The 27,380-nt window shown below is 56.7% G+C and overlaps 10 protein-coding genes across 10 annotated transcripts; 6 read left to right on the forward strand and 4 right to left on the reverse strand.

The window, feature by feature from the left end:
- Nucleotides 1-204: 204 nt before the first annotated feature.
- GLOTRDRAFT_48681 (ribose-5-phosphate isomerase) lies at nt 205-1,730 on the forward strand (the record flags this gene model as incomplete). The annotated part of the gene is made up of 9 exons (XM_007871689.1): nt 205-318; nt 371-389; nt 451-531; nt 620-716; nt 772-852; nt 908-1,048; nt 1,118-1,220; nt 1,391-1,477; nt 1,542-1,730. The coding sequence occupies 9 exons, from the start codon at nt 205-207 to the stop codon at nt 1,728-1,730; spliced, it is 912 nt and encodes a 303-aa protein (XP_007869880.1).
- Nucleotides 1,731-1,958: 228 nt separating this feature from the next.
- Nucleotides 1,959-7,166, reverse strand: GLOTRDRAFT_117906 (Pentafunctional AroM protein; the record flags this gene model as incomplete). Its single annotated transcript, XM_007871782.1, has 6 exons — nt 1,959-4,321; nt 4,377-4,597; nt 4,656-5,625; nt 5,679-6,461; nt 6,512-6,719; nt 6,778-7,166. 6 exons carry the CDS (start codon nt 7,164-7,166, stop codon nt 2,012-2,014), a joined length of 4,881 nt encoding a protein of 1,626 aa, XP_007869973.1. The 3' UTR covers nt 1,959-2,011.
- Nucleotides 7,167-8,561: 1,395 nt separating this feature from the next.
- On the forward strand, nt 8,562-10,154 carry GLOTRDRAFT_140936 (uncharacterized protein; the record flags this gene model as incomplete). Its single annotated transcript, XM_007871783.1, has 2 exons — nt 8,562-8,629; nt 8,690-10,154. The coding sequence occupies exon 2, from the start codon at nt 8,997-8,999 to the stop codon at nt 10,152-10,154; it is 1,158 nt and encodes a 385-aa protein (XP_007869974.1). The 5' UTR covers nt 8,562-8,629; nt 8,690-8,996.
- Nucleotides 10,155-10,669: 515 nt separating this feature from the next.
- On the reverse strand, nt 10,670-11,959 carry GLOTRDRAFT_96265 (uncharacterized protein; the record flags this gene model as incomplete). The annotated part of the gene is made up of 2 exons (XM_007871784.1): nt 10,670-11,523; nt 11,722-11,959. The coding sequence occupies 2 exons, from the start codon at nt 11,957-11,959 to the stop codon at nt 10,670-10,672; spliced, it is 1,092 nt and encodes a 363-aa protein (XP_007869975.1).
- A 757-nt stretch (nt 11,960-12,716) lies between these two features.
- On the forward strand, nt 12,717-12,961 carry GLOTRDRAFT_48725 (uncharacterized protein; the record flags this gene model as incomplete). Its single annotated transcript, XM_007871695.1, has 2 exons — nt 12,717-12,854; nt 12,929-12,961. Coding segments are annotated over 2 exons (171 nt in total), but the record flags the coding sequence as incomplete, so codon positions are not given.
- A 1,533-nt stretch (nt 12,962-14,494) lies between these two features.
- GLOTRDRAFT_132881 (uncharacterized protein) lies at nt 14,495-17,078 on the forward strand (the record flags this gene model as incomplete). Its single annotated transcript, XM_007871785.1, has 12 exons — nt 14,495-14,837; nt 14,890-15,015; nt 15,083-15,108; nt 15,167-15,235; nt 15,293-15,303; nt 15,373-15,522; nt 15,582-15,623; nt 15,675-16,249; nt 16,309-16,357; nt 16,419-16,483; nt 16,538-16,885; nt 16,948-17,078. 12 exons carry the CDS (start codon nt 14,495-14,497, stop codon nt 17,076-17,078), a joined length of 1,935 nt encoding a protein of 644 aa, XP_007869976.1.
- Nucleotides 17,079-17,261: 183 nt separating this feature from the next.
- Nucleotides 17,262-18,952, reverse strand: GLOTRDRAFT_132882 (uncharacterized protein; the record flags this gene model as incomplete). Its single annotated transcript, XM_007871786.1, has 2 exons — nt 17,262-18,785; nt 18,848-18,952. 2 exons carry the CDS (start codon nt 18,950-18,952, stop codon nt 17,262-17,264), a joined length of 1,629 nt encoding a protein of 542 aa, XP_007869977.1.
- Nucleotides 18,953-19,802: 850 nt separating this feature from the next.
- Nucleotides 19,803-20,736, reverse strand: GLOTRDRAFT_132883 (uncharacterized protein; the record flags this gene model as incomplete). Its single annotated transcript, XM_007871787.1, has 2 exons — nt 19,803-20,266; nt 20,655-20,736. 2 exons carry the CDS (start codon nt 20,734-20,736, stop codon nt 19,803-19,805), a joined length of 546 nt encoding a protein of 181 aa, XP_007869978.1.
- A 473-nt stretch (nt 20,737-21,209) lies between these two features.
- GLOTRDRAFT_96269 (uncharacterized protein) lies at nt 21,210-22,063 on the forward strand (the record flags this gene model as incomplete). Its single annotated transcript, XM_007871788.1, has 3 exons — nt 21,210-21,419; nt 21,612-21,758; nt 21,827-22,063. The coding sequence occupies 3 exons, from the start codon at nt 21,210-21,212 to the stop codon at nt 22,061-22,063; spliced, it is 594 nt and encodes a 197-aa protein (XP_007869979.1).
- A 407-nt stretch (nt 22,064-22,470) lies between these two features.
- GLOTRDRAFT_132884 (uncharacterized protein) lies at nt 22,471-24,909 on the forward strand (the record flags this gene model as incomplete). The annotated part of the gene is made up of 8 exons (XM_007871789.1): nt 22,471-22,888; nt 22,945-23,049; nt 23,104-23,129; nt 23,189-23,257; nt 23,312-23,481; nt 23,565-24,343; nt 24,416-24,697; nt 24,779-24,909. 8 exons carry the CDS (start codon nt 22,471-22,473, stop codon nt 24,907-24,909), a joined length of 1,980 nt encoding a protein of 659 aa, XP_007869980.1.
- Between the last annotated feature and the right edge of the window lie 2,471 nt (nt 24,910-27,380).

Here is a 27,380-nt window from a genome sequence, read left to right on the forward strand (position 1 = left end):
ACAGCTAACTTGGGATACGAAGATCACCGTCGACCGAGTCGAGCTCGCCACCGCCCGGGCTCGCTGGTCGACCCGTGTTCACAGGACGGACATCGCATATCATCGTACCGACACTGAAGGACCTGAAGGAGGCCCCACCGTCGAAATTGAAGAACGAAGCGAGTGAGTCATACAGAACTGGGTGGTGGGAGGTGTCCAATACTCATGGGTGTGGAAGCCGTGACGACAGATGTACCACCAAAACTCAGCACTATCGAAGCGTCGAAACGGTTAGCGGCGTGGACAGCGGTGGACAGGCATGTTAAGGAGGAACACAAGGTGCGCTGCTATGACTCCCTTGCTCCGCTGCACGCAGGCTGAGTAACTACAGGTTATCGGTATAGGCTCAGGTACGCGCTATATCGACGCTCGCTACGCCTCCGCCCGGCTGAACGATCTTTGCCAATCCAGGATCCACAGTCCCGTATGTTGTCGAGCGGATAGTAGCACAAGGCCGCGAGGCGAACAAGGACCGCGTTTTCATTCCAACCGGTGAGCCTCCCATCCATCCATGGCACTTTCCACGCCTTCCGCCCCTCTCCTGTCGCATTCTCACCGTGACCCTGATATCAACGTGCAGGCTTCCAGTCGAAAGAATTGATCGTGAAGGGCAACCTTCTCCTGGGCGACGTCGACCAGTACCCACGGATAGACGTCACACTCGACGGCGCAGACGAGTGAGTCTCACCCACTCCCCCCACACCAAGCATTTTATCGAGCATACTCCGCCAGGGTCGACAAGGACCTCAACGCGATCAAGGGCGGCGGTGCATGTCATCTCCGAGAGAAGGTGCTCGCTGAGGCGGCAGACACGTACGTGCGGCTTACATTGCGTTGGGATACGACCGCTCACCTCGGGCGACTATAGCTTCATCGTGGTCGCCGACTACCGCAAAAACTCCGAAGTGCTCGGCACGACGTACACCGCGGGCATCCCGATCGAGGTCGCGCCCTTCGCGTACGCCAAGGTCTTGCAGAACCTGCATGCCATCGGGAGCCCCAACGCCGCGTGAGCATCAACCCCTTCTCTCAGTCTATTCATATGAAGATAATCGACTGACGCATGTGTGTGAGGTAGACTAAGGATGGCGCAGAAGAAGGCGGGGCCTGTGGTCTCGGATAACGGCAATTTCATCATTGACGCGCCGTTCCCCGAGGAGGACATGAAGGATCCGTACACGGTGAGTCCGCCTCCTCATCCGCCGGGTGTAAGTTTGCGGTGTCTCGTTTGCGTTAATGTAGCCACCGAGTACCCCTCTGTTTCTTCGCTTTCCTACTCTATTTTATTTTTTGATCGCGTGAGCATATGCTGACTGGTTGTCTTCTATTCTTGGCTGGACATCTCTTGTAGCTCCTCACCAAGCTGAAGATGCTAACAGGCGTCGTCGAGGTCGGCCTCTTCTGCCACATGGCCAAGGCCGCGTATTTCGGCAACCAGGTGTGCACTTCTCCCTTCCTGCATTCCCTTCCTTCTCCGCTAACGTCTGATACTTGTTACTCAGGACGGAAGCGTGACCGTCCGCTGGCTAGACGGGCGCGTCGAGCACGTCTCGAAGCGTGCGAGCCCGCTCGTCCCGCCCGAGGACAGCACGGACGATGAGCCGAGCCCCATGCCCGACGGGCCCTTGGAACATAGTATCGGGAATAGCAAAGGCGCGCCTGCGGTTAACGGGAATGGGGACAAGGCCTGAGTACTCTGAGGAGCAGCGTGAGGTTCATCCCTCGCACGAGAAGTATCTAGTCTAAGAGCAGGAGCAGTAATGAACGACATTCAGAGTCGTATGTTACATAGTGATGTATTGATTTTCGATTTCTCTGTAGCTATGTTCGAAATATGTATTCACACAAGACCAGCATGGTATTTATTCCTCGGACTTGCCTTGAGCTTCATCGCTTCATCAAGTAAGACAATCAATCTATAGATTCATTATATTTTGAATACATTGTTGCTATTTCTCTAGACGGTTGAAGTCTACGCATTGTATTTCTCCCAAACCTTCTGGGCGACCACCTTCCGCGGGCACCTTCTTCCCGTCCACAACTCGAACTGCCTGTACCCCTGCTCGAGCAGCACCTCCACGCCCTTCACCGCGTTCCACTTTTTACCTGACGGAGTTGAAGCCGCCAGAGTCAGCAAGGGCGTCATCGCCGGCTTGTACGCCATGTCGATCACCACGCCGCCCTCGGGCGCGAATATTGCGCTCGGGAGGTACAGCCCCTCGGACGAGCTCTCGACGCTTGTAGCTGACGCGGGGACAGTGGAGATAATCACCGACGGCGCGGGGCCGTCGTCAGGCCACTTGCCCAGCTCGTCTACGAGCTCGATGTGCGCGTTGGGGAAGGCGTCCACTAGCGCCTGCGCGCTGCTGCGGGTCCGGTTGAACAGGTAGATGCGGGCAACCCCGAGGTTCTGCAGAGCGTAGATGGCCGCGCGGGAGGTGCCTCCGGCACCGATGATAAGAGCTGCTTCCGGCTTCTTTATGCTGCTCGGCAGGCGGGAGAGGATGGACTCGCGGATTCCGATCCAGTCGGTGTTGTCGCCGTACAGCATGTGTGAACCATTCTTCGTCTGAGGTATGATGGTGTTGACAGCGCCGATGGCTTCAGCCTCAGGTGACAACGCATCGAGCAGCGGGATGATGTCCAACTTGAAGGGGATGGTCACCGAGGCACCGCCGAAGTCAGGCGAGGCAATTGCGGCCCTGATCTCTTCTCCAACTTCAGATGTCTCAAAGATCTCATACTTGTACGGTAGTCCTAGGGCTTCGAAACCGGAGTTGTGAAGAGTGGGAGACATTGAGTGGGCAATTGGGTTGCCGAAGATGAAGAATCGGCGAGCGGGGAGTTGGCCAATCAGATGCAAAGCCGTCTGAATTTGGACGAACGACAGTTGTCCCGGCGCTGCCCTAGACGGGAGAAGAGGGTGGGTAACAGGGCTAAAGGACGAGTTCAGAATCCGAGACATCTGTCCTTCAACTCCCATGTTAATGGCGATGAACGGCTTAGAATCTGCTGCGGCGCGCATCTTGGAAACGAACTCGTAGAGCGTAAAGTTGTCCTCCAGGGAGTTCGCCTTCCCCACAATCTTCACAATATCTCCCAGACGCGCTGCGGTGTCATATTTCTCTTTCACTTCAGCACTGTTCCACTTCATCTTCCCGCTCCAATCATGCCAGGAGGCGATGATTTGCGAGTGACCCTTCCGAGCAGATAAATCCTTGATACGCTTCTCAGACCAGGATATCTCGACATCGATGTACTCAATGCCGGTCCTGACGGCGAGGTTGAAGAGTTCGAAGGCTGCTTTCTCGTCGCCATCGGGGAAGGAACCACCTTGCGAAGCAGTTCGGACAGTAAAGACGATCGGCAGCGTCGTTTTCCTGCGCAAGGCAGCAAGCTGCTCCGCGACATATGCAGCCGGAGGAACATACGTGGTAAAGCCACCGATGTCTTTCGGTGACCGTAGAAGATCCACCCGCAATTCCACAGCGTCCACTCCGGTGGTAAGTTCTTCTATGTGAGGCAAAGACGGCGTAACATCAGGATACGTGAGAGACAGGAAATACGAACGCGTGTCCTTGGCGAGATTGGATGCCAAGTTGGGCTTTTGTCCTGTTATATGACCGAAGAAGCGGGCCACTTCGTCCCTGACAGAGCTGAGAGGCTTGCCCGCAAGATAGTCTTCGCCGTTAGCTACTCCGCCAGCGGTATCTGCATGACCATTAGGAGAAGTAAGAACGCCGGTGTAGTTGACGAACTCGTAGTTAGAGCATTCGAGGAACCAAGGTTCGCGACGACGGAAAACATCGGTAACAGGCTCTCCGTAGGCAGGTCTGCTGGTCTCCTCGCCAAGGTATTTGACAACTTCGTCAACCTCACGCACGATGTGAACGACGGGCCCCTTCTTCGCATACTGCTTGAGGACATCCCTGGCTTCAGGAGTTTCGACGATTCCGCCGCCAAGGCTGATTACATGGCCGCTGGGGTAAGTGGACAAGAGTTCCTTGAGAATCTCGGTCTCCGCAGTGCGGAAGGAGGGCCAGCCATTCTGGTGAACGTACTCGCGGACACCAGTTTGATGCTTCTCAGTGAAGTAGACGTCTGCATCGACGAACGGCCACCCCAGAGTCGACGCAGCCAATTCACCAATGAAAGTCTTGCCTGAGCCTCGCATACCAAGGATGACGACAGAGGCTTTCGGGTCCTTCTCAAGCGTTCCGCTGGGAGAAGCACTGGACTCCACTGTACTAGCCAGCTCCACACCCTCCACCTTGATGCCAATCTATTGCACGAAAGTCAGCCAAAAGATCATATGCATAGCAATTGATACTACAAACCTTGTTTTCAAGGTCATCCCACCAATTGGGCCAAGTCTTCTCGACACAACGCTTCTCCTCCAGGACTGTACCACCGACTACAGTGGCGAGGACACTGAAGGCCATTGCTACACGGTGGTCATCGTAGCAGTGTACACTGGCGCCTTGCTTCAGCTCCGAGATGTGCTTGCCGTAGATCTCGAGACCATCATCCAGTTCTTTAGTCTCAACCCCGAATTTCGCTACAAGGACGCAATGCGGGTAAGTAGAAAGTCATCATCGCATCGCAGCTATGCGTACCCAGTTGATCGATCATGGCCTTGATACGATTGCACTCCTTGACCCTCTGGTTCGCAATCCCCTCAATTCTGGTGACGTTTCCTTCCACGCTGCCAGGTCCTGCGGCTACAGCGGCCAACACACTCGCCGTCAAGAACGCGTCCGTCATCGGCTCCATGTCGATGTATCCAGGGGCCTTCAATTGCCCCTTCGGCGGGCCCGTCACAGTGGTCTCCGTAGCGGTCTGCACGACCTTGCAGCCCATCCGCTCCAGGACCTCCTTCGCGAACCGCGCGTCGCCCTGCAAGGACTCGCTCCCGATATTCTCGATCGTGCACGTCGTGCCCGTGATAGCCGCGACCGCTAGCGGGTACGTGGCGCTGCTCGCGTCGCTCTCGATGCTGTACGCCTCGGGGTTCTTGTACGTGCCCTTCGGGATGCGGTACACGTCCAGCAATTTCCCGTCCGCATCCTTCTCGCGGACGACCTCGATCCCGAAGCTCTTCATCATCGCGATTGTCATGTCGATGTACGGCTGCGAGATGACTTGCCCGCCGGTGAGCTCGAGCGTGACTTCTTCTCGTGCGTAGGGCGCGCAGAGCAAAATCGAGGACACGTATTGGCTCGATACGCTCGCCGCCAGCTGGACGCGGCCGCCTTTAAACCCATTCGGCGCAATGGACAACGGCAAGCAGCCTTCGTTCTCAAGGTAGTCGATGGAGCTGCCGTTAGCTCTGAGGGCAGTTACCAAGGGCCCGATAGGTCTCTGTTTCATGCGCGCATTGCCGGTGATCACAGTGGTCTTCGCAGACTCGGTGGTGGCGTCGCCGGAAGCCTGTTGCACAAGAGTGCAGACGGTGGTGAGGAAGCGGGCAGCAGTGCCTGCGTTGCCGAGGTAGATCTCTTTGCCTGGAGGGGGCACTGAGAGGGATCCGCCGCCGCCCTTTACTACAAGGGTCTCGCCTCCGTCTTCCCATGCAAAGCTAGCTCCCTAGAACGTATATGTTAGATGCTACGTACAGACGCGAAGAAGGATACGCTCACCTTCAGATCCATAAGCGCGGACATCATGACCTGCGTATCATCAGAGTGCAGCAGGTTCTTGAGTCTGCACGTCCCGGTCCCAAGAGCAGCGAGCAGCAAAACTCGGTTGGAGATGCTCTTCGACCCGGGCGTGGCCATCCTGACCGGGTTCTTGCTCGGCGTTCCCGGAACGACCCTGACCGCATCTGCGAGTGTCTTCGCGATGATCTCGTCCGAGACGTTCGTCGCCTTCTCCTCGTACGTCTTCCCGATCCTGCTCAGGATGACAATCTTCTTCTGAGCGCCGCTGTTCTTCTTGTCGACTCTCATGATGTCAAGCAGCCTGTCAACTGTCAACAGCTTGCTCGCGGGGAGACTCGTGATACGAGGATCGTTCAACGACACTGGCAGGTTATACGCCTTCAGGCACCTGTTCAACCTCCCCACTCCAACTTGACCGAGGATGCCCATACTCCTCGCAACCTCTGCCTCGAGGATCATACCGATACTGACACATTCCCCATGTAGCATGGACGGGGTGAGGACTGCTTCGATGGCATGTCCGATGGTATGGCCAAAGTTGACCAGGTTGCGCAGCCCGGTCTCGCGCTCGTCGACCGTCACGATATGCGCCTTGACGGAGATGGAGCCGACGATGACCGACAGCAGGAGTTCCTGCGCCGCTGAGCGCGTCGACTTGGTACGTCCGGCGAAGTTCGCCGAGGGGGTCTGGATGGCCGAGAAGAGCGCGGCGGAGCGTGACTCGAGCGCGATGAACTCGTCTTCGTTCCAGATCGCTGCCGTCTGTACGCCCAGTCAGCTGAGGAGGATATGAGTATATGTAGGGAACTCACTTTAACTACTTCGGCCATGCCGTTTGAGAACTCGCGCGCGGGTAGCGTCTCGAGGAATGCAGCGTCGATAAAGATGTACTCCGGCTGCCAGAAGGCACCGATGAGGTTCTTTCCTAACGGCGTGTCGATCGCGGTCTTGCCGCCCACGCTCGAGTCGACCATCGCGAGGAGAGTAGTCGGGATCTGCACGAAGCGTACGCCGCGCATGCTGGGGTCGAGTGAACATGCCTTGTGATACTCGGCGTTGAAGGTAGGAGGGCACTTACAAGGTCGCCGCGACGAAGCCCACCAGGTCGCCGATGACTCCTCCGCCCAGGGCGAGAATGACTGTGTCCCGGGTGCATCTGTGCAGCAACAGGAAGTCTTCGATGTTCGCTTTGCCTTCTCGGCTCTTCGAGGTCTCCCCGGGCGGGATGACCAAGGAGAGGAATCTGGGTCTGCCCTGCGCCGGCAGTTTGCTGATCGCCTGGTCGAACTCAGATTCGAACGCGGGCAAGTGGAAACCCGCGACGTTCGTGTCGGTTATGAGGACATATGTAGACGAGGGCAGGGTCTTTACGACCGTGTCCACGATGTAAGGGATGAGGTGGAAGCCACAGTGGATGGACTCCTTGCCCAGGATGGACACTTTGTCGACGTCCGTCGGGACGGTCATGGTAGGCGCTGCGCTAGAGCTTTCACTATGCTGGGACGCGTTCAGACTATATAGGGGCTATGAGATAGTGATTGAATCTCTCACAAGTGATCCTAGTTGGTCTCAATACTGGCTGTACGGATATAGTGCGGCTTCACCGCGTATGTATCTGGAACGTGTTTTAGAAGGATACCGCAGCGTCTCAAGCGAGAAAAGGTCTCCTCAGCCACGGACGGGCACTGGAATACTTATAGCAGGGAAATGCAAAGGAAATGGTGGGAGAGGCTGAAGGTGATCGGACCAATAGCAAAACATAACTGCCAAATATGGCAAGTTTCCGAGGAGGAAACGCGGCCGTTTTCCACCAACGCAGTCCACAGCATTCACTGGCAGTGTGCTTACGCATCACACCATGGGCGGGAACGACCTCTTTGTATGCCACGACTCTAATCGAGGTTCAAAGGAACCTGGTCGTCGGGCCAGTGCCAATTCTGTGGCCTCGCCGCGTGTTTTTACTCTGTTCTCTGCCATTGACAGGGATATCGATGCTGCCCGAACGCGCTCTGACGTTGTCCTACCCGAAGCTATAGACAAAGGACCAAGTCCGTCCATCACGAGTACGTCGCATGTACCTTGGAACGCCAACCGAAGACCTCGCTTTGAACCCAATGTTTCGGCAGCACATATGCTTTCAACAAACCAGGAAGAAGCGTGTCTTCATTTGATGCCTTGCTTCAATGCTACTCACGAGGCTTTCAGTCAGGCTAGCCTCTCTAAACGCCGATCTCTCACCTTGCTTTTCAGTGTAACGATGGAATCAACATTGTTGCGTCTATATCTTAGTCGCTCTCTGTTCTCTCGCAATGAACGAAGAGTCTAAAGCCTTCAACCTCGTTTGGAGGTCCAGCCGCCGTCCACAGCAATAAGCAATCTCCTTGACGGGCATCGCACGAAGCGTCACCGTTGTGGTATTGGCACGGCTATGACAGACTAAACGGCTCGCTCAATGATATGGCCCGGCCAGTCGTCTCTTTTTTGACCAAATCTTGCCAAACTCTGTTATTCTGAGAAGGACTCGTAGAAACTGTTCTTCAGGCAAACCCAGAAGCCCCCGAGCCTACTGGAATTGGAACACCTTGGGAGCGCTAGTCGTTGCAATCGGGGACGCAAGGTAATCGCCTTCCCTGGCCCTCTGACGGCGAAGGACAGTTCATCAGAATCCTATAAGGATTACCAGCGTTATCAGCGCAGCCCGAGACCCCGATGGCTGAAATTGCCACTTTCCAGTGACCATTGATAGCGGCTTCCCTGGAAAATCAATGCTGTCTTAGCTTCAAGGCACACTAATCATCAAATGAGGCGGCCACTCCATGATCTCATCCATTCCCGATAGCAAATACGCACCGAACGTACATTAGGAGACAGACGGACGACTCACCTTTGTCCCAAACACTGAGATACACGTTTGTTCTCACCGAACCAAAGTAAGCGAACTCATGTTTTATAGGTAGCATGGTCGTAACAAACGAGACTTCTTGGATTAGGATCCGATAATGAAGGGCCAGTGAAGGGCTGATCATGGCCCGAACAAATAGTACTGTGCTGACACTGGCTCTCCGTTATATCGCTATCGTCCTTTTCCTATAGAGAAAGATGTGTTACTATGATCCTTGCCCCAGCCCTTAACAGGCTCTGTACTTTGTGGCCATCCAACGTCCGCGGCAACATCCGGGGTGCTTCTTGATGCGCTTGAACGGAAACGTGACCAGTGTGGCAATGTGGCTTGAACAGGACGCGTAGTAGACGAACCAACAAACCGGCCACTCTTGCCACACCCCTCCTTTGTTCGTCATGTCTCACCAAGCCCCACATCCCGATCCAGACGACTTCTACAAACCGTACGCCGCAGCATGTTTCAACTATATGTCCCGAACCTTCCAGTGCTCCGCCACAATCTATTCAGAGACCAGTAGAAAAATACTGGTGTTCCAGGACTTCATCCTACACATCCTCCGCCGCGGTCGACTTCCACCGGACGTCGCCTGCACCGCGCTCTTTCTCCTCCACCGCCTGAAACTCAAGTACCCTGCCGCCGTATCCCCGCGGGACGGCTCACCCGTATTCGTCGCCGCGTTGATCCTCGCACACAAGGCGCTGCAGGACGAGTCGTACGGAGTTTCCTCCTGGGCCACGATGACGCAGGGTATCATGGCGATCCGCAATATCAACCAGTACGAGCGCGAGCTCCTCGCGCACTTGGAGTTCGAGACGCATATTAGGCCGAAGGAGCTGAAGGGCTTTGCGCGGTTCAAACAAGAGATTGATTGGCCGGATCAAGAACCGCTCAGTCCTAGTACTACTGTGGCGGAGGCCTCTGACTCCGATGAACGACCGACCTCGGTGCTGGAAGTCGCTAAGGAGGCCTATGAAGCGCAGCCCTTCATCCCTCCAAACCCTTTGGATGAGGTGGAAAGTATTCCAGGCCCCGGGTCTTCTCGCTTGTATCTCATCTCTACCCCTCAAGCTTCAAGTATCTCGCTCGATAGCGGAGGCGCCAAAGCAGGACCTCGTTCGACGTTGCCACACGCTGGTAGACCTCCAGTCCAGCGCATGCACACTGACCCGCCCGCCCTCGAAGAATCCCGGCTCGCTCGAGCCACATCAAACCCGTCGCTCGCCTCTGCTATGACTTTTTCACCGACTTTCTTTGCGCGGCTCAGTGAGCACCACGCTCGGGTGACTAGGAGCGCCGGACAGTCCCCGCAGGATCCCACTCGACGGCCTCTCGCCCATGGCGGTCACTCTAGTCTCGGAAATATGAACGGTAGTATACGCCGTCCGACCTATGGCGAACGCGCTATGACCTGGTCTGCGCCCAACGGAACACCTGCTACGGTTCTTCCAAGCTTGGGTAATGAGGAAGTTGCGGATCAGCTGATCGTGGAGTCTAGGAAGGACGAGGAGGATAGCGATGTAATCAGGGCCTACGGTGCTCCTACGAGGTGGTGAACTTATGTGAAGACTGCTGTATGATATGTTGTACACTAACTTGTTTATAAGGCTTAACTTATGAATCATCGATCTCATGTGGTAGTCACCATGTAGCATGCAGGACTCCTTGGCATATGAAACGTTCCATCACTATATCTGAGTCGAGGAGTCGCAGTCTGTAGGATACAGGCATGGTGATCCCCGTCTACCTGACAAAGCTCGAAACCTCGACCAAGATGCACTACCGGTCCCCGGAAGTTGCGCCAATTAAATTTCAGCCGTGCTGTTGTGTGGTACAAATCTATGGATTCACTAGCCTACATAGTTTGATACATTATATCAAGCAACATGTATTCCGGTGGGGATCTGTTGGTACTACACAAAATCGAAAGCGCCTTTCCCCAAGACACGAACGAATACCCAGGCTCGCAATCACGCGCGACGGATAGCATGAAAACCATGAGAGAGTGAGGGAAACCTTCGGCGCAGAACTGTCGGGCACGAGTCGGTTGTACGGCCTATGTTCAGAGTGCTCAGCCAGGCCTTCCAGACGGTTGATCGGAGCTATCCGCAAACTCGAGCAACTGCTCGTATTCACTCTGAGATAGGTCCTTCGATACGCACGAGCCCGTCGAGGAATCTTCACTTGCCCACGAACAAGAACTTGATGTGGAAGGAGACGATGGGGTCGAAGACGGCTCGTAAGACTCATCGTCCCAGTCAGAGAAGAAGTCTGTGTCTCCGATATGGTCCACTAGCAGTTCATAGCCGGACGGCCCCGGTGGATAATGCGAAGGCACCTCTTCGAATAATCCTTCAGCTCTGTCCCAGACGGTAGCGCCCGGGAGATGCACTCTCACTCTATCCTCAGTGTGACGGGAGGGAGGGAGCGCATCTATCAGGTTCGGGATGTTCTGCAGTGGGCAGTCGAGGAGCCGGAAACGTTGAAGCGCAGGAAACAAGTGTCCCCGGTACGACCAGACCCATGTTCGTGCCTCTCGCGTGCACTGACGGGAACGACACCAGACATCCAAGAACAGCAGATGAGAGTGACGACGGGGAAGCGGAGAGTAGTCATTGACAACAAGATGTTCCAGCACTGGACACGCCTCGATTATCGCATTCACATCAACTTTCAAGCGACCACCGATGCAGAGGAACTTCAGATTTGGCCCTCTCGGGATACATATGGCTCCTATGCTTGACGAGTCGGCGACGCAGACAGCAGCGATGATGGTCATGCTAGTCAGTACAGGTGTAGCGATATGTTTGATATATGCTCCGGGGCCAGTGCATTCCAACCGCATACAAAAGTTGGCCAAGTGAGGAAGAACCACATCCCGTCCTTCGAAGTCCTTTGGCACACTCGAGTCCTTTTCGATGTCACCTATATGCATGCTGAGCGACCGGAGTTGTGGCATGCAACGTAGCAAGTCGAGGACACTCGTTGAGTACAGCACACAGTCGCCCAAGGACAGGTCGGCGATTGTCGACAGCTTTTGATGGAGAATGTAAGTCCAGTTATGCTCGACCGTTTGGTAGAGGCTTGGCATGTAGCAGAGTGTGGTCAGACGGGGGCACATACCCAAAATAACTCTTGAGGTGGCTTCCAGTGCGCTAAGGTGCTTATCGCTGATGGCACATTCTATACACAGACTCTTCACCATCCCGGGAAAGTCAAAGGCACCTTGTGTCCGTAGCGTCCGCAGAAACAGAGGCACCTGAGCAATCCTTCGTAGAGAAACGTTCGTGTACAGCAAAGGAGTGGCGACCTCCCTCCAGGCCTTACAGACTAGAATCACTGATTTCTTGTCGCGGATCATCTGGCACCACGGTGAATTGGAACCGCAAGCGATGGAAGAGTCAAGGAGGCGGACCTCGGGGAAGGTGTACAAAAAGATAGTTGCGATGATTTCGGGGATTCGAAGAGTAGAATGGCTGGAATGATTTACTGAGATTAACGGTCGCTGCTAATCGACAGGTGTCAGCTTCAGGAACAATATTACAACAACGTACACTACATGTACCTCAATATCGCAAGACATCATTTCTTTATCGGGCCTTCGGGATTTGATCGTACATGGATCAAGTATGGCCGCAATGTTCTCTGGCGTAGTGCCACCCCGTGGTGACGCCACAACTTGAAGTTCAATTGAGTACTTGCGTACTTCTTTCCTTCCTGAGCCACAACGGGAGCTGCACGGTTCATATACCTGTTGAATATATCAATCCAACACTTAGTTTGGGGTTCGAGGTTTACCAGTGGTGTTCGAGTATTGACAGACGCAATTGTGGGCAAGCTGGGTGGCGAGAGGCCAGTGCCAGTGGCCACATTAAGCTCGGCATATGCCGGCGACCTTTCACACCACTAGCCGTCGAGTTCTGTCTCAGATCTCAGTGTCTGCAAGCCGCAAGCTGCTTACTGCTTCTGCTTACAGTATGAAAGCCATCAAAGGTAAAACTCTTCTGCAAATATGGCTACAAGATGCTGACACCTCATTTCGATGTCCAGGCGTCCTTCTGACATGGTACAGGCTACAACAGTATACTTAGCAGAGACCCGACTCATCATTCCGCAGTGACTCCGCCGTCAAACAGATCCTGCTCTCTCTCAACGAGAAGGAGGGCAACAGCTTCATCATCGAGGACCTGGACGACCACCACCTCGTCATCAAGGCCGACGAGGAGTACCGGGTGCGTAGGGAGCTCGAGGCCGAGGTGGGTTCTGAAGATCCTCTTCCGCCTTTTCGGACTGAGAGGCCATCCCGACTTGCTATCGCCGGCCATTTTAGCTGGAGAAGAATACGTACAGCTTGGAGGGGTGATCTCGAGGTGTGTAGGCGGTGGAGTCTGGGGCTGTGGGAATTATTTCTCCTATACATGCACAACGTACAGGCACCTTCTCGATTATGTGTGTCGGTAACATACCGACAGGCGGGATCGTGACGGTTTCTGCGCGTGGTGCATGGACTCCACAGGATCCAGCATGCGTGCAAGGCACGGGGAAGTCCACAGTGTGGCACCTGACGTTACATGGAGAAGTAGCGACACTGTGACTTTGGGGTCATCGTGCATTATGTATATGTCTCTCTGTTGGGGATTCTATGAGATTTCCAATGTCGTATCATCCCTTTAGGCTCGCCATAGATTGTGCGACAGGTCGATGGTAGTGTGGTTCTTGTACCATTGGATGGTCATAGCGCATATACCGACGTTTTGTACATCCTTTGCTGTAAGTCTATCCGCATTAATATTCCGCGCTTACCACAGACTCATGGAAGGGAAGGAGGCAGGTAGCAACCTGCGTGTAGCAAGACACCTTTCGGGAGACGTGCCGCGACCGCGGTCCGTGGCTGTAAAATGAGCCCCATCTTCTGCCATCTAGCTCGTCCGGTCGTGACACGTGGATCTATGCCCCAGCGGTCTTGCCGCTTTTCAGGAGCAGAGATGCTCACCTAGATCACGTTGAGACTCGTGCGTGCTGCGACTTCCTTCACGCTACCCCAAGGCACGGACGATCCTCGCATACTCAGAGATAGCGCTTGGTGGATCTCGAACGCGGTGGAAATCGAGCGAAGACTCGTACGTGCGTTGCCAGTGATATCCGGGAATGCCCATTTGAGCGTCAGACCTCTTCTTGTTGTTTGTTCCAGGACTGTGGATGGGGTACCTGGCAATAATGGCAATATTTCAAAGGTCGAGTGCGATCACTGCTTCGCTGTACCTTGCATCTCGCCTCGGGCCCGAGTACAGCAGATCGATCAACGGCGCTCTCATTGATGTGCGCGGTCTTGAGCTGGGCCATAGTTGAAGGTGTGTGCTCATGCTGTGCTGTTTCCTGGCGGAGGGAAATTGAATAAATTCCTCCGCAAAATATGCTGTTGACGACGGAAGATAATAACACAGTCCTTAAACCGACCACTGTTATTTGGTTGGCAGCCTCTGTGGATGCCCCCCGCTCAAAGTATCGAATGGACGCTTGTGATTGGCCGGAGAGTCCCGGAAGACGGGCATGAAGAAGCATCTTCTCCGGCGATAAGATACAGGCGAGCCCCGAATATCTGATTAGATGACGCCAAACGGTCGATTAGGCGTTGCCCGATCAATCTAATCAGATAAACCTTGTGGTGATGCTGTCTCCGTCGCTGCGTGCTTCTGCCATTTCTGCTGCTATTCGAATTTCCGTGGCCTGACTCTGAGTAGATCGGCCATTCTGGCCGCAGCGCTCGCCTGCATGCCAAGCCATGTCCTCCGACCTCAGCACTTGCCCGATGATTTTTAGGACGCGTGCAAGCCAAGTGTAGACTTCGAGGCGTCTCCTTCGTCCCGAGCGACCCCCGAGAGCTTGACCCACCGCCATGTCAACTGTGGAAGAGCGAGAGGAAAGGCAAATTCTGATTAATGACCTTTATCCCATCCAGACGTGGTACGCTTGGGCCGCCGTCATCGGTCTCGCGACCCTCGTCAACGTCCTCTCGCGGCTCATCTCTCTCGTGAACCGCTACGCCTCCTCGAAGACCAAAAATGCCGGAACGGGAAGGCCTGCATTATGGCGGGTACCCCTTGCGCTCGCCAACGCCTGGCGTGTAGTCGCATATCGGTCGACAGTCAATTTTGGATGGGGATACACCATGAACGTCCTCGAGTTCTTCCTGACAGTCTCGTATCTCTCCGCCATTTTAGCTTGGGCTTTCGCGCACTGTATGTCTCTCCCAATTTTTTTCTAACGGCGTGTCTCACATTCCTTGTCCAGCTTCTCCTGCCGACTTTGAGGGTGTGGAATATGCCGCCGACTTCATGGCTAACCGCATGGGGACCATCGCTACCGCGCAGTTCCCGCTGGTCACCGTCCTCGGGACAAAGAACAACATCATATCCTGTGGGTTTCAGTTTTATCACAATTCCTGGTCTCATATCGGATATCTCATGCTCATTATGGTGCCCAGTCCTCACCGGAGTCGGGCATGACAAGGTATGTCTCCTGGTCAAGTGCAACTACCGTGAAATATGATTCTCACAACCCATTGTAGCTCAACTACCTCCATCGTATGACCGCCCGAGTAGCATTCCTCATGCTCTGGATGCACGCTGGTAGATGGGTAAGTCACTGTGCTACTATCAACAAGAAAACTACTCACGATACGCCCTGCTTTCAGATGCCACCCTCGTACGTTAAGCCCTGTTATTGACCGTAGATGGACTGACTGACATACTCATATTTCTGCTTGAACGCCAGGCTACTTCCCTCGATATGGTACGAGACCGTCTGGGTGCGCACGGGCGTGCTCGGCCTCGTCGCCTTCACGATCCTCACGTTCACCTCCATCCGCCCCGCGCGGGAGAAGGCGTATGAGTGGTTCCTGTGGGGCCACTTTGCCCTTGTCTTGTGCGTCCCTTTCTCTCTCTGCGGACGTGCAGGCACTCAGTCCATTCCCGACCATGTAGTATCTTCCTCGTTGGCGGGTACTTCCACACCAAGCGATGCCTGTAAGGCCCCTGTCCCCTTCCTCCCACAAGTCTTCTCACGCTTCTGGTTAGTTACGATCCCTGGATTATCGCATGCTTCGCCATCTGGGCTTTCGATCGGCTCGTCCGCGTCCTCCGCGTCTCCTACTTCTCCCTCGCCTCGCGCTTCTCCAAGTCCCATCCCCCCTCTGCCCCCTCCTCCGCCACGTCCTTCGAGACCCGCGCGACGGTCGAGCTCCTGACCCCGCACCACGTCTCCCTGCGCCTGCAGCGCCCGCGCGGGTTCCACTGGGCGCCGGGGCAGACCGCGTACCTCATGGCGCCGGGCGTGAGCGTCCTCCCGTGGGAGGCGCACCCGTTCACCATCGGCTCCGTCGACGAGTCGCGCTACGCCGATTCTGATGCCCGGGCGGTCGAGGAAGAGGGGGATGCGAGCAGCATGGAGAAGAAGGGGCATGGCGATGGGGAGGAGAAGGGGGCAGCGGACGAGCTAGTGTTTATCATTGGGCTGATGCAGGGGTTTACGGGGCGCCTGGGGAAGAGGGTGCTTGGTGGGGAGAGTAGGAGGCATGTTACGGCGCTGACTGAGGGCCCGTATGGGGATGGGGAGGATGTGATTGGGTATGATACGGTCGTGCTTGTTGCTGGTGGGTACTTGCGGGTCTGGTTATGGGTCTGATCCTGATCTCCCGTGTTTCATTCGTAGGTGGGACGGGCGTTGCCTGGACCTTACCGCTGCTCGTTGACACAATTAGGTGAGAACTTTCCTTGATTGGCATGTCCCCGACAGGACGACTGACATGAGCCTGGACTTAGGCGGGGGAATTCAAAGTCACGACAGTGCCACAGACTCGTATTCATATGGGCAATCAAGGAACAAGGTAGGTCCAGCATCACCCAGCGGGACAATCCTAATTACATACCACCCCTTGTAGACCACGTCTCATGGATCGCCGACCCGCTCACCCGGCTCCTCCCTCAGATCCGCGCGCTCACCGACATGGACGTCTCCATCCGGCTGTTCATCACGCGCAACCGCAACTTCTCCACGCCAAACGTCGACGTCGCCGGGCTCGAACAAAATGCGGGGGCATCGCCGTCCGCGACGCCTGACACGATGGACGCGAAGTCGCTGGAGGAGGGCGGGCCGTGCCAGGACGTCGACGCCGTGCTACGCGCGCCGTGCGTGCAGGTTTCGAGCGGCAGGCCGGAGGTTGCGGGGCTTGTGGGGGCGGAGATCGATGGGTGCCGGGAGAGACGCGGGAAGAATGTCTTTGTCGGAGGTGGGTTTCTCATTGTCTTTTCGAAGAATATCGACGCTGATGTATGATGGTGTCGTTCATAGTCTGTGGCTCGGCGTCTCTAGCGGAGGCTGTTCGCGTTGGCGCACGGGTGAACCCCCTCTGGGGCCCGAACAGCGTCCTCAGAGGAGGGCCTAATGTTGTATTGAAAGTCGAGAGCTTCGGCTACGCTTAAAAGACTGTATCACGAAACATAGATGTGTATTAAACTGGTAATAGATACGCCGCTGATGTCTGCAGGATTTAATGGAACACGAAAGAGCAGCGAATTTGAACCTGATAGGCCAGACAGGTCGTACTTCATGTTGGGTTGTGGTGCGGTACCCCTTGGGTTTCGAAATGTTCTGATGTTGTTGTGTCAGGGACCGTCAGAGTCAGCGTCTACTTCGCCTTGACTCTCCCGCCTAGGCAGCGACTGAAGCTCGTTGAAGATGGACAATATCTCCTCTGCATCCAGATACTCTGCTTCCGGTTCATGACTACCACCTGACCCTGTCAACGAATACGATGTCACGGATGAGGGACTACCGGATGGCTCGTACGTGCTGTCTTCCAGATCATCCGAGTACTCGCTAGCATTTTGTCCGAGACCTTCGAGAACTTGCGGGAGTAGTGCCTCGAGGTCACCGGAAGTTGAAAGGCCATATTCGGCCACGGTCTGTTCGGCAATGACGAGATTAGGGGTGTCCCATATGACCATGTCTAGCAAGCGAAGTCTCAGATTTCCCTCAGCATCTCCGAGCCTGGGAGGCAAGGCGTCCAAGAGGCCGGGAATATGGTAGAGTGCAAAATCCAGGACCCTTGCGCTCTGCAGATTGGGGTATGAGGCGCGCAAGTAACTGACGTCGAGTCGGCCTAGCCAAAGTTCACGAAACCAGTAGTCGAGGTCAGGCCCACTTCCGACGAGACCAATGGTGCCATTGCATATGTCGAGAAATCTCAGGGTAGGATGGCTGCCTGTGAGGCTTGCTCGACCGGACAGCACGAAATGCTCCAGCATGGGGCAGTGCTGGATGAGTTCCGCGATGCTCATATTCATTATGCACATTTCCAATGCCAAATACTGCAGTGATCGGCCTTTGTTAGCCACAATATCGCAGAGCTCTGTGAACAGAGTGCCTGTCTGATACATGTTGGGCTTGGAGAGGGTCAGCGAGAGGCGAGTCAAAGATGGAGTGGATAACCGATGGATAATCTGCAAACGGAAGGGCCGCTCCAGACTCAAGGAAAGAGTGTGCAAGTTAGGCAGCTCGATTTCCGGTATATTGTGTGAGTCGTCGGAAGTGGGAAAGTCCCCCTCACCAACGTACAAGGAGAGCTCGCTGAGGAGGGGCATTCGGCCCAAGCATTGGAACACAGAAATCGACGCAGGAACGTGCCGGCCAAGAGCAAGGGAAGTAATGGACGAGGGTAAATGTTGGTCGATGCCAATAGTCTCGGGCGAGTCATAGAAGTCATCGGTGTGGGCTCCCAGGAATGGCGAGTAAGTGAACCCTTTGACTTCGGAACACATCGCCAGTATGTCCACGGCTGAAGATTGGACCGCGTTCTTGCATGCATCAGGGACTGAGCAAACTATTGCGACAGACTTTACGATTTTCTTGAGATCATAGAGGCTCGAGCCTTTGAGCGTCCTGAGAAAAGCGACCAGCTGGCCGACGCTCCTCAGAGATACATGCTCGTACACAAGCGGCACGCAGACGTCTCTCCAGGAACTGCAAACTAGCATCGCAGATTTCTTGTCCCGTAGGGTTCGGCACCAGGGAGAGTTTGGGCCCTGCTCCAGTGCTGGGTCAAGTAAGTAATGAGGAGGGAACGTGCGGTCGAAAATCGCCTGGATGAGCTCCACAGGTAAGTCTGAAGAGCCTGCCCTATGAACTCTCTGCGAGAAGCGGGAAAGCCTGTGTTACATGGGCTTCGTGAGGACGCTTTAATAGTACTCACGTCCGGATAACCAGCGTGTGGGGAATGGTGCCCTGCTTGAGTGGGTTCGTTCATCCCATTCCTATCACCTGCAGAATTGTACGCGCCCTCAGCCTGAGGAGACATTTGACAGTCGTAACACTAGTACTGCAGTAACAGGCTTGTGGCAAGGGCGAGGCAACTGACCGGCTCATTCGGCGAATTCCGGCCGGCATCCAGCGTTTGTGGCCGGACCCTTGTACTTGGAAGTTGTAGGCTCACTCTGTTCGCCTCCTGCACCTCTGGTTACCTGCAACACGCTGAACTCGGAAGAAGGAGCAACTGTGCAAGACCTAGTAATGGCTAGTTGGGTTGTTAGAACTGACTCCGCCTAGTTCCAATGAGGATAGCACGTCGACCTGTCCGTGTGGAAGGCACTTGGTAGGAACGCTGCTGCGATCTATCCTCTGCAGCTCCCGTAGACTTCCTTACACAGTACTGGCATATGGCTCCAACACACAGCCGTCTATATTTCCAGCGTGTACTCTCGGCCTTTCACTGCGAACTTGGAGTCATCGATCAACGAAAATCGCATACTGGTACAGACCAGAGCATCAGGATCCTTCACTGGCACGTCCTCCATGGTGCAACACGTCCGCATGTTCACATGATGACAGCAACCTCTAGGCTCTCATTCATCTCCTTCGACGGGGACCTGTCTGCAAGCCTTCTACACATGTCTCTCGTGATTCGCCCACCATCCCGTTTCGTGGCCCCATCAGCTTGTCGGGGGTAGTCACGCTGGTCGACTACTTTTCATTCGGACGACGTTACCTGCCAGTGCTGCAGCTGCCGAGCCACGGCAAAGGCCGCCGTTGTCCCTGTTCACTGCATGCGCAAAATGCTCTGGTACTGGCTCTCCCGACGTTCCATCCAATCTCTCTTCCTCACAAGCGTTCAAATACGTGCCCCAAGCCAACGACGTCTCGGGGCCTTGCTAGGCATTGGATGCCTGCACCCGAGAGAACACGTCCGGCCTCGACTGCGGTTCCGGGATCCATTGACCAGCACCGCCTGGGCCAGGAATGCATGCCGACAGCCTGCCCTGCTCCGCATGAATAGGACGTGGAATGCGCTGGCTGTAGCACGAGGCACTGCTGTTCGCACGGCGATACCTCCACGTCACGCTCTCCGGCGCACCCGTCCTGCGCCCGGATCGAACGCCGCCGCGCTCTTCTCGCGCGCGGCTCAGACCGTCGTCCGTAGCGACCACAAGCGTCTCTATCAGATCGCCCGCCCCTTCCAGAGCGCGTCTGCACGAACCCCTCTCGCTCTCGGCTTGCGAGAGCGGGGCACCTTGGCACCAGCGCGCGGCGATCTGGAGCGGGCCTCCCGAGTCCTGACCGGTACACTCGCGCGCCATACCCGGCCGGGGGTCCTTGGCGGCCGACGAAGACTTGTCTACACGTATCTTGTATGCGCGCTATTCTTTCATGGCACAGCCTGAGGGTGGATACGTGTATGCCAACACACACACACACACTCTCTCTTCGGTCTTACCAATGCAGTCTTGGCTCCGGCAACAAATATGTTGATGCGACCGAATGAGCTGGGTTCCCCTAGTATACTGACCGCAAGCGTCTCTGGGCTGTCCCTTTTTTATCTCCCGTCTCGCGTCTCGTCCAGCTGTTCTGCTTCGAGGACAGCCCCGTCTTGGTACGACCCGACTTGACTCTGGCACCGCATCCTGGGACGGACGCAGGACAGCCCGGTGCCGGCCCCGTCCTGCGGTCGCGCAACGCATGACCTGTAGGTGCCCGTCTATGTATCTATCTGGTCTTGTACTTACATAGCTGTGGCTTCTGGCCGGCCGCGTTCGTCGCGCGGATCTCGACAGCGACGGGCGCGTTCACCCAGTCCACATCGGACATCTGTTCCTAGAGGGCGCGTAGGTGGTTGAAATTCGGGACCCCTCCCCCCCCCCTTGGACGTCCACGCACCGCAAGCGCACGCGCCGGACTCACCCCAAGCCGCCGCGCTCCGAGCCGCCCCTCTCTACCCGGGCCCGCGGGCACAGCTCCTCCAGGCTAGCGTGCACACTCGCCCCGCCGCGAAGAGGAGGGCGACGACGACGGGCGCGTGGCTCGGCCTCGGACATCGCGCGCACGGGCGGTTGGCGCTACGCGGTGCCCGGTGGTTATATATCTATACTCGATGCGCTGGTCTTGGGTTTGCTTGGGGGGGAGGGCCATGGCGAGGTGCTCATATGACCACGGCGGCGCCAAGTAGTACTGACTACCAAGATAGCGGGGGTATTTATAGGGCCTTGTGGACGCCAAAAATACCGGGACTAGGTTGGGATTAGGGTTTGCGTGGGTTGGTCTTGGGGTGGTTGATTCAGTGGATGATATTGAGAGAAGGCGGGGGAGCGGTCAGGGGTAGAGAGGGCTTGGAGGCGGGACGGAATGCGTCGCTTGACAAGATACTATGGCTGTTCGAGTTGCATAGGCGCCGCGATACAGTGCAGATGACTTGGGAGGGGCTGGACGTCAAGCGTGAAGGACGTATACGACCGTTCGCGCTACGAGGCCTGCTAGCGGGTGTCGCGGGGGCGGTAAGTTACATGTCGCAACCGTGCATGATACCCGGCGTCGACGGTGCCGAGCTATGCATGAATAGCTCGAGGCGGAAACGACAATCATCGCACATTGATGATCTATCCAGTGCATACATTCCCATCGCGAGTTGGGCATACATATCATAGCATTCTCGATCCGTGCTTGACAACCGACTCCGAGATCACTAGACGCCATGTAGATGTGAGACAGGCCATTGGAGGGGCGATCCACGAATCACCAAGCTTGGTGCGAAGGAGGGACAAGGAAAGGGAAGGAGGGCAAGCGTGACTCGGGGAAGGCTGGACGAGGCACACGAGCTCGAGGCGGCAGACTCAGTGCGCTAGAGTATGTACGTGCTCGATGGAGACGAGGCCTGTGATAAGAACGCGGAGGATGCGATCAGAAATGCCACAGAGTATTGATCACACACCGGAGGGAGATGGCCCGGGCGGGTGGAGATGGATGGATGGACAGGGATACACGTGCAGGCTCGTGCGCCATCATTCGCGTCGGGACGAACGTGGCCAACGCCTCGGGTGTAAGCACTGGTCTGGCGTCTGCCAAGGCGAATGAAGCTCGGCGCAGACAAAGGCACGATCGATGTCACTGGTTGAGAATGACACACGCCGATCGTCATTAGCGATCGAGTACGCTGCGAGTGTCAGCACGGTCATTATGCAGCGCAGAAGCACGCCCATCAACAAAGATCGCGCGCTCCTCGTCGTCGTCGAACAGAGCATATGCCCCCGCCCGCATATGGCAGCGCGGACCACTCGCCGCGCCTCATCTTATCGCCCGGGCGTGGGTAATCTGATAAGATGACCCTGCGTCGTCCGATTCGATCGACAGCGGGCATTTTATCAGATTAGATACCATTTAGCCACTGACATCTCCGAGCCGCGCGCCCGGGTCCGAGTCCGCGACGCACAACGCCCGGCGCAGAAGCCCTCGCTCCTGCGCGGTGTGCAATGTTTTCCCTTTTCGAGCCGCCACCGCGATATAAAATGCCCGCCCTGCAGACCCCAGCCCAGTCCCCCCACCGCGCCCATGTCCTCCACCGCCCCCGCAGCCGCGTCCTCGGCCGCCCCCGCATCGCACGGCAGCCCCTCCTCGAGCCTGCGCAAGTACTACCAGACCGAGTACCCCAAGCAGACCTGGTTCCTCTTCGGCGCCGTCCTCGCCCTCCTCCTCGCCTTCCGCCTCCTCGCCCTCGCCCTTGCCCTCCTCCGCCGTGTCCGCTTCCGCTCTTACTCGCGCTCCGCGGACGCAGAGACGGGCAGCGATGGCAAGACCCCTGGCCCGCTCCCCGCGTGGCTGCGCGTCCTCGTCGCGCTTGCCGAGGCCTGGAAGATCGTCTGGTTCCGCTCGACCGTCCACTTTGGCTTTGGATACTCCCTCAACGTCGCCGAGTGCTTCCTCACCGCCGCCTACATCGTCGCCCTCTTCACCTGGTCCTTTGTGAACAGTGCGCCCTCTCCTTCCTTCCGGTGACAGCAGAGCTGACGCGCAGAACGAATGCAGCGCAGAACCTCACGCTCAACTGGTGGGCGAACCGCACCGGTACCCTCGCCGCCGCCCAGTTCCCGCTCGTCACCGCCCTCGGCACAAAGAACAACGTCATCTCCTGTACGCCTCGTCTTCCCTTTCTCTCCACCGTTCTGACCGCCGTCTTCTATCCAGGGGTGACCGGCATCGGGCACGAAAAGGTCTGCCCGTGACTCAACGAGTCATCGCAGAAAACACTGACCAGCCACCCTCAATGCAGCTCAACTACCTCCACCGCATGACCGCCCGCGTGTCCCTCATCCTCCTCTGGGTGCACGGCGGCGCCCGCGTGAGTCTCTCCCCTGCCCGTTCCCGCGATCCCAGGCTTACTCACCCCCCCTAGTTCGCCCTCATGCGCAACAACCCGCACAACCAAGAAGACTGGCACGAAGCCTGGTTCCGCCTCGGCCTCGCCGCCACGATCGGGCTCTCCGCGCTCGTCCTCTGCTCGCTGCGCCCCGTGCGCGAGCGCCGCTACGAGTTCTTCGTGTGGTTCCACTTCGCCATCGTCTTGTAAGTGTTTTCATTTGCGTTCTCCTCTCGTTCTTTTTCCCGGTGTGGGCATACACACGGGCTGATTGTCGTCGCACGAACAGGCTGTTCCTCATCGGCGGGTACTACCACACCAAGCGCTTCCGCTTCGACGCGTACCTCTGGCCGTGCTTCCTCATCTGGGCGCTCGACCGCGCCCTCCGCACCGCCGGGCTCGCCTACTTCTATCTCTTCACCCCCTCCGCCCCTTCCCTCTCTTCCCCACCCGCCCGCGACGAAAAGGACGCCAGCGCGGGGAAGAACGCCAAGGCGCAGCCGAAGCGCGGGAAGGCGCGCGCGTCCGCGGCCCTGCTCTCCCCGCACCTCGTGCAGCTGCGCGTCCCCCGCCCCGCGGGCTTCCACTGGCGCGCGGGCCAGACGGCGTACCTCGTCCTCCCGGGCGTGAGCACCCTCCCCGTCGAGGCGCACCCCTTCACCATCGCCTCCGTCGACGACTCTCTCTACCCCGCGTCCCCCTCTCCCCCCCCCACCACCTCCGCACCCCCCTCCTCGAGCAAATCCTCGAGCACGACCGACCTGGACGCCGCCCCCGCCCCCGCCCCCGCCCCGCGCGGCGAGCTGCGCTTCCTCATCGGCGTGCACGCCGGCGCGACCGCGCGCCTCGCCGCGCACAACGCGCCCGTCACCGCGCTCGTCGACGGGCCGTACGGCGCCGGCGTCGACGTCGCGCGCGCGGGAAAGTACGACAGCGCGCTGCTCGTCGCGGGCGGGACGGGCGTCGCGTGGGCGGCGCCGGTGCTCCTCGACGCCGTGCGGCGGGCGGCGGCGGCGGGAGGCGGCGGGCTGCGGCGCGTCGTGTTCGTCTGGGCGGTCCGCGAGCGAGGTGAGTCCCGTCCGTGTTTGTGTTTGTGTTTGGGCGGGGTGTGCTGATGGGTGTGGGGGGGTGGATGTATAGCGCATGTAGCGTGGGTCGCGCCGATGCTGCGCGAGACGCTCGCGCGCGCGCGGGGCGTGCGCGGGCTCAGCGTGTGCGTGCGCGTGCATGTCACTTCTGCGCGGGAGACGTGGGATGACGATTCGGTGCATTCGTCCGACGGAAACGCAAACGAGAAGAAGGTCGGGGACGAGGACGAGGACGGGGAGGTGGAGGGCGTCGAGGTGCTCGCCGGGCGCCCGGACCTGCGCGCGCTCGTGCGCGCGGAGATGGAGCAGGGCGGGCGGGGGATGTTCGTCGGCGGTGAGTCGCGTGCCCTTCTTCTTCAACTCGTTCATCGAAGGCGGGGTGCGTGCTGACTGGTCTTGGTGCGTTGTCGTACAGTGTGCGGGAGCGCGAGCCTCGCAGAGGCCGTGCGCGCCGCGGTGCGCGTGAACCCTTTCTGGGGGCCCGGGAGCGTGCTCCGGGGAGGCCCGAGTGTGGACCTTGTCGTGGAGAGCTTTGGGTATGCGTAGGAGTTGTTGAGAGCTTCGGGTATGCATAAGTGCGAAGGGGGTGGGGTGGATGAAGTGGCGAGGATACGGTGAATAGACGACTATAGACGAGACTCACGTTTGTATGTAGACGACCGAATGGTGCGTGTAGCGATATCGATATCTTGGATATGTTTCTTTCCGTTTTCGCGTTGATCTCGGGCTTGGGGTGGATGATGACATTGTGTAGGGTGTCGGGTGAGCAAAGATCGGGTGAGCTTATTTGCTTACCAGGAAGTACCAGGAGGTAGTTCGGTGCTCCATGGGGAGTTCGCTGGTGAGAACAGAGGACGGGAGGATAACCTTGTATATATAGATAGCATCAGCCCTACCATGACGAGCACCGCGGGGTCCGCACAGATAGGGACTGCCAGCAGGCGGTGCAGGGCATCGGTCGGGAACATGCGAGGCCCAAGGTCTCGGATGCCTGCCCCGGTACCCTGCACAGTCTATTGGCATACTTATACAAATATCGAAGGCGGTCGTACCAGTGAAATAGGAAAGAGGCGGTACGAGCCGTGCGATCAGAGAAATGGGCGTCCTGCGATGGAACATGGCGAAACACAAAGTCGCGCAGGCCGAGAGATACCCTTCGGTCCATTCGTTGAGCGGCATGTTAGTTTCGGACCCGACCCGGATACTCGCGCGGTGTCAGGCCCCGCTTGCAGAACGCGTCGCGGAGAGGTTTGCTGATGCAACCCAACTTCATCGTCCATAGCCCAGTTCGTCGGGTCCACAGCGCAAGACCCGTGTCCTTCGATATAGCGTTGGTACAGCCGAATCACACCTCCCGGCCCTTCAGCAAGGATATATTCGGTAAGGTCACGACAAGTGTGTATTTCCAAGTGCATTGAAGTTGAGACTGACTGACTGAAGCCGCCACCCTCGTAGTAAAACGTTATCCAGAAGTCGTAAACATCGAGCGCCAGAACAAGCAGATTTCGAAGAGCTCGTGCAGCTCATCATCGATCATCGCTAGGTATCTGATCGAAGAAGACTCCTCGACCTCAGGGCTGTCGCGACCGTCTAGTATCGGTGAGACAGAGAAAGGCTATTGGGTACCACAGACGCAGATAGAGATCAAAGTCTGTGAGGTTGGGCAACGTCACAGTCGAAGTGGCCGAGCAAGCCAAGGGCAGCTAATCCCGTACGGCTCACGTCGGGGAGTCGCGCCACATGTTTGAACTTGATTGCTTACGACTTAAAGTTTCAACTTGAGGCAGGACGAGGCGGTTCATCAGGTCCGCTACTCTCCGTGGTGTCAGAAGCTCTCCCAGTGGCACTGCAAGTCTATAAACCGGTGTGCTGCGAGGAGACGACCGCGCGGCGCGTACTACCTGGATGAACAAAGCCACATCGCAACCTCATGCATGCCTCCAGGGGATTCCTGATAGTATCAGGCACAGTACTCACATTGTAGGACAGCCTTTTCCCGTTATACAGAGTATGACAGTTGTCCGCGGATAATTCGAGAACATCCAGGTCAATACGTGCTTACTAACTCGGTATGGGATGGCCCAATCGTTCAGATAGTGTGCAGCGCATGCGACAAAGTCGCTGAAGGCCTCGAGACTTTGAGAAATACTAGAAATTGTTTGGTATAGTACATAAACGTCAGACACGAATGCACCCGAGACTCCGCGCGGAGGCATGACACAAGCACAACCTTTGCGGATCCACAAATCGTAGCCTGGGTTTCCATGGCATTCGGTGCATTGCCCTACCAGGGAAGTTAATCCATGATTGCGCTAGTCGATGACGTTTTCCCAAAATTAGACGAGGGGTCCGGCGGCATAAAACTGCGTTTCTGGAGCGCAGCGCGGAGGGGCTCGCGGATGAACTGAAATTGCTCGTTCATCTCCCAGCCCAAGCGGTCCTCAGGTCCAGAGATTCCGTTCACGTGACGTCTATACAGCTGGAGTACGGCTTCTGGTCCATTAGAAACGGCGTACTGGACTACGGTGGCCGAGAGCCGCCAGGTCTAAGTCACGCGTGACCAATGCGCTGTGAGTTGCTGACGTTGTGCTTACAGTTTGAAGACCCCGGATACCTTGCCGGTGCAGCGGTGTGACGGCCCTTTTAAGTACTCTTTGCAACCTTTTATTCTGCTCCTCCACTGTGAATGTAGTCGAAGCTTTTCCATTGAATCTAGTAATACATATTTTCTACTAATTTCTGTTTTCTTGGGTGTTAGGTGCTTGCAGTAATTTACCCACTCGAGTGTAGACATAGAGGCCCGAGGGATCACTAACGGGATGGTTGTATAGTGTTGTTTTGCCGGCGGCCCTAGTTTAAGTCTCCCGAGAACCCCTTCCTGTATAGAGACGCCTGCGCTCACTCGGAGTGCTACCTGGTGGCCGGGTAACAGACAATATCATTACTGGACCAGGTTTGAGGCTTCGCGGCACCGTTTTGATATTGTTCTGGGTCGTCCACTTAGATTCAGTCCTTCT

Source organism: Gloeophyllum trabeum (assembly GCF_000344685.1).
Source record: "Gloeophyllum trabeum ATCC 11539 unplaced genomic scaffold GLOTRscaffold_00015, whole genome shotgun sequence".
NCBI classification, from domain to species: domain Eukaryota; kingdom Fungi; phylum Basidiomycota; class Agaricomycetes; order Gloeophyllales; family Gloeophyllaceae; genus Gloeophyllum; species Gloeophyllum trabeum.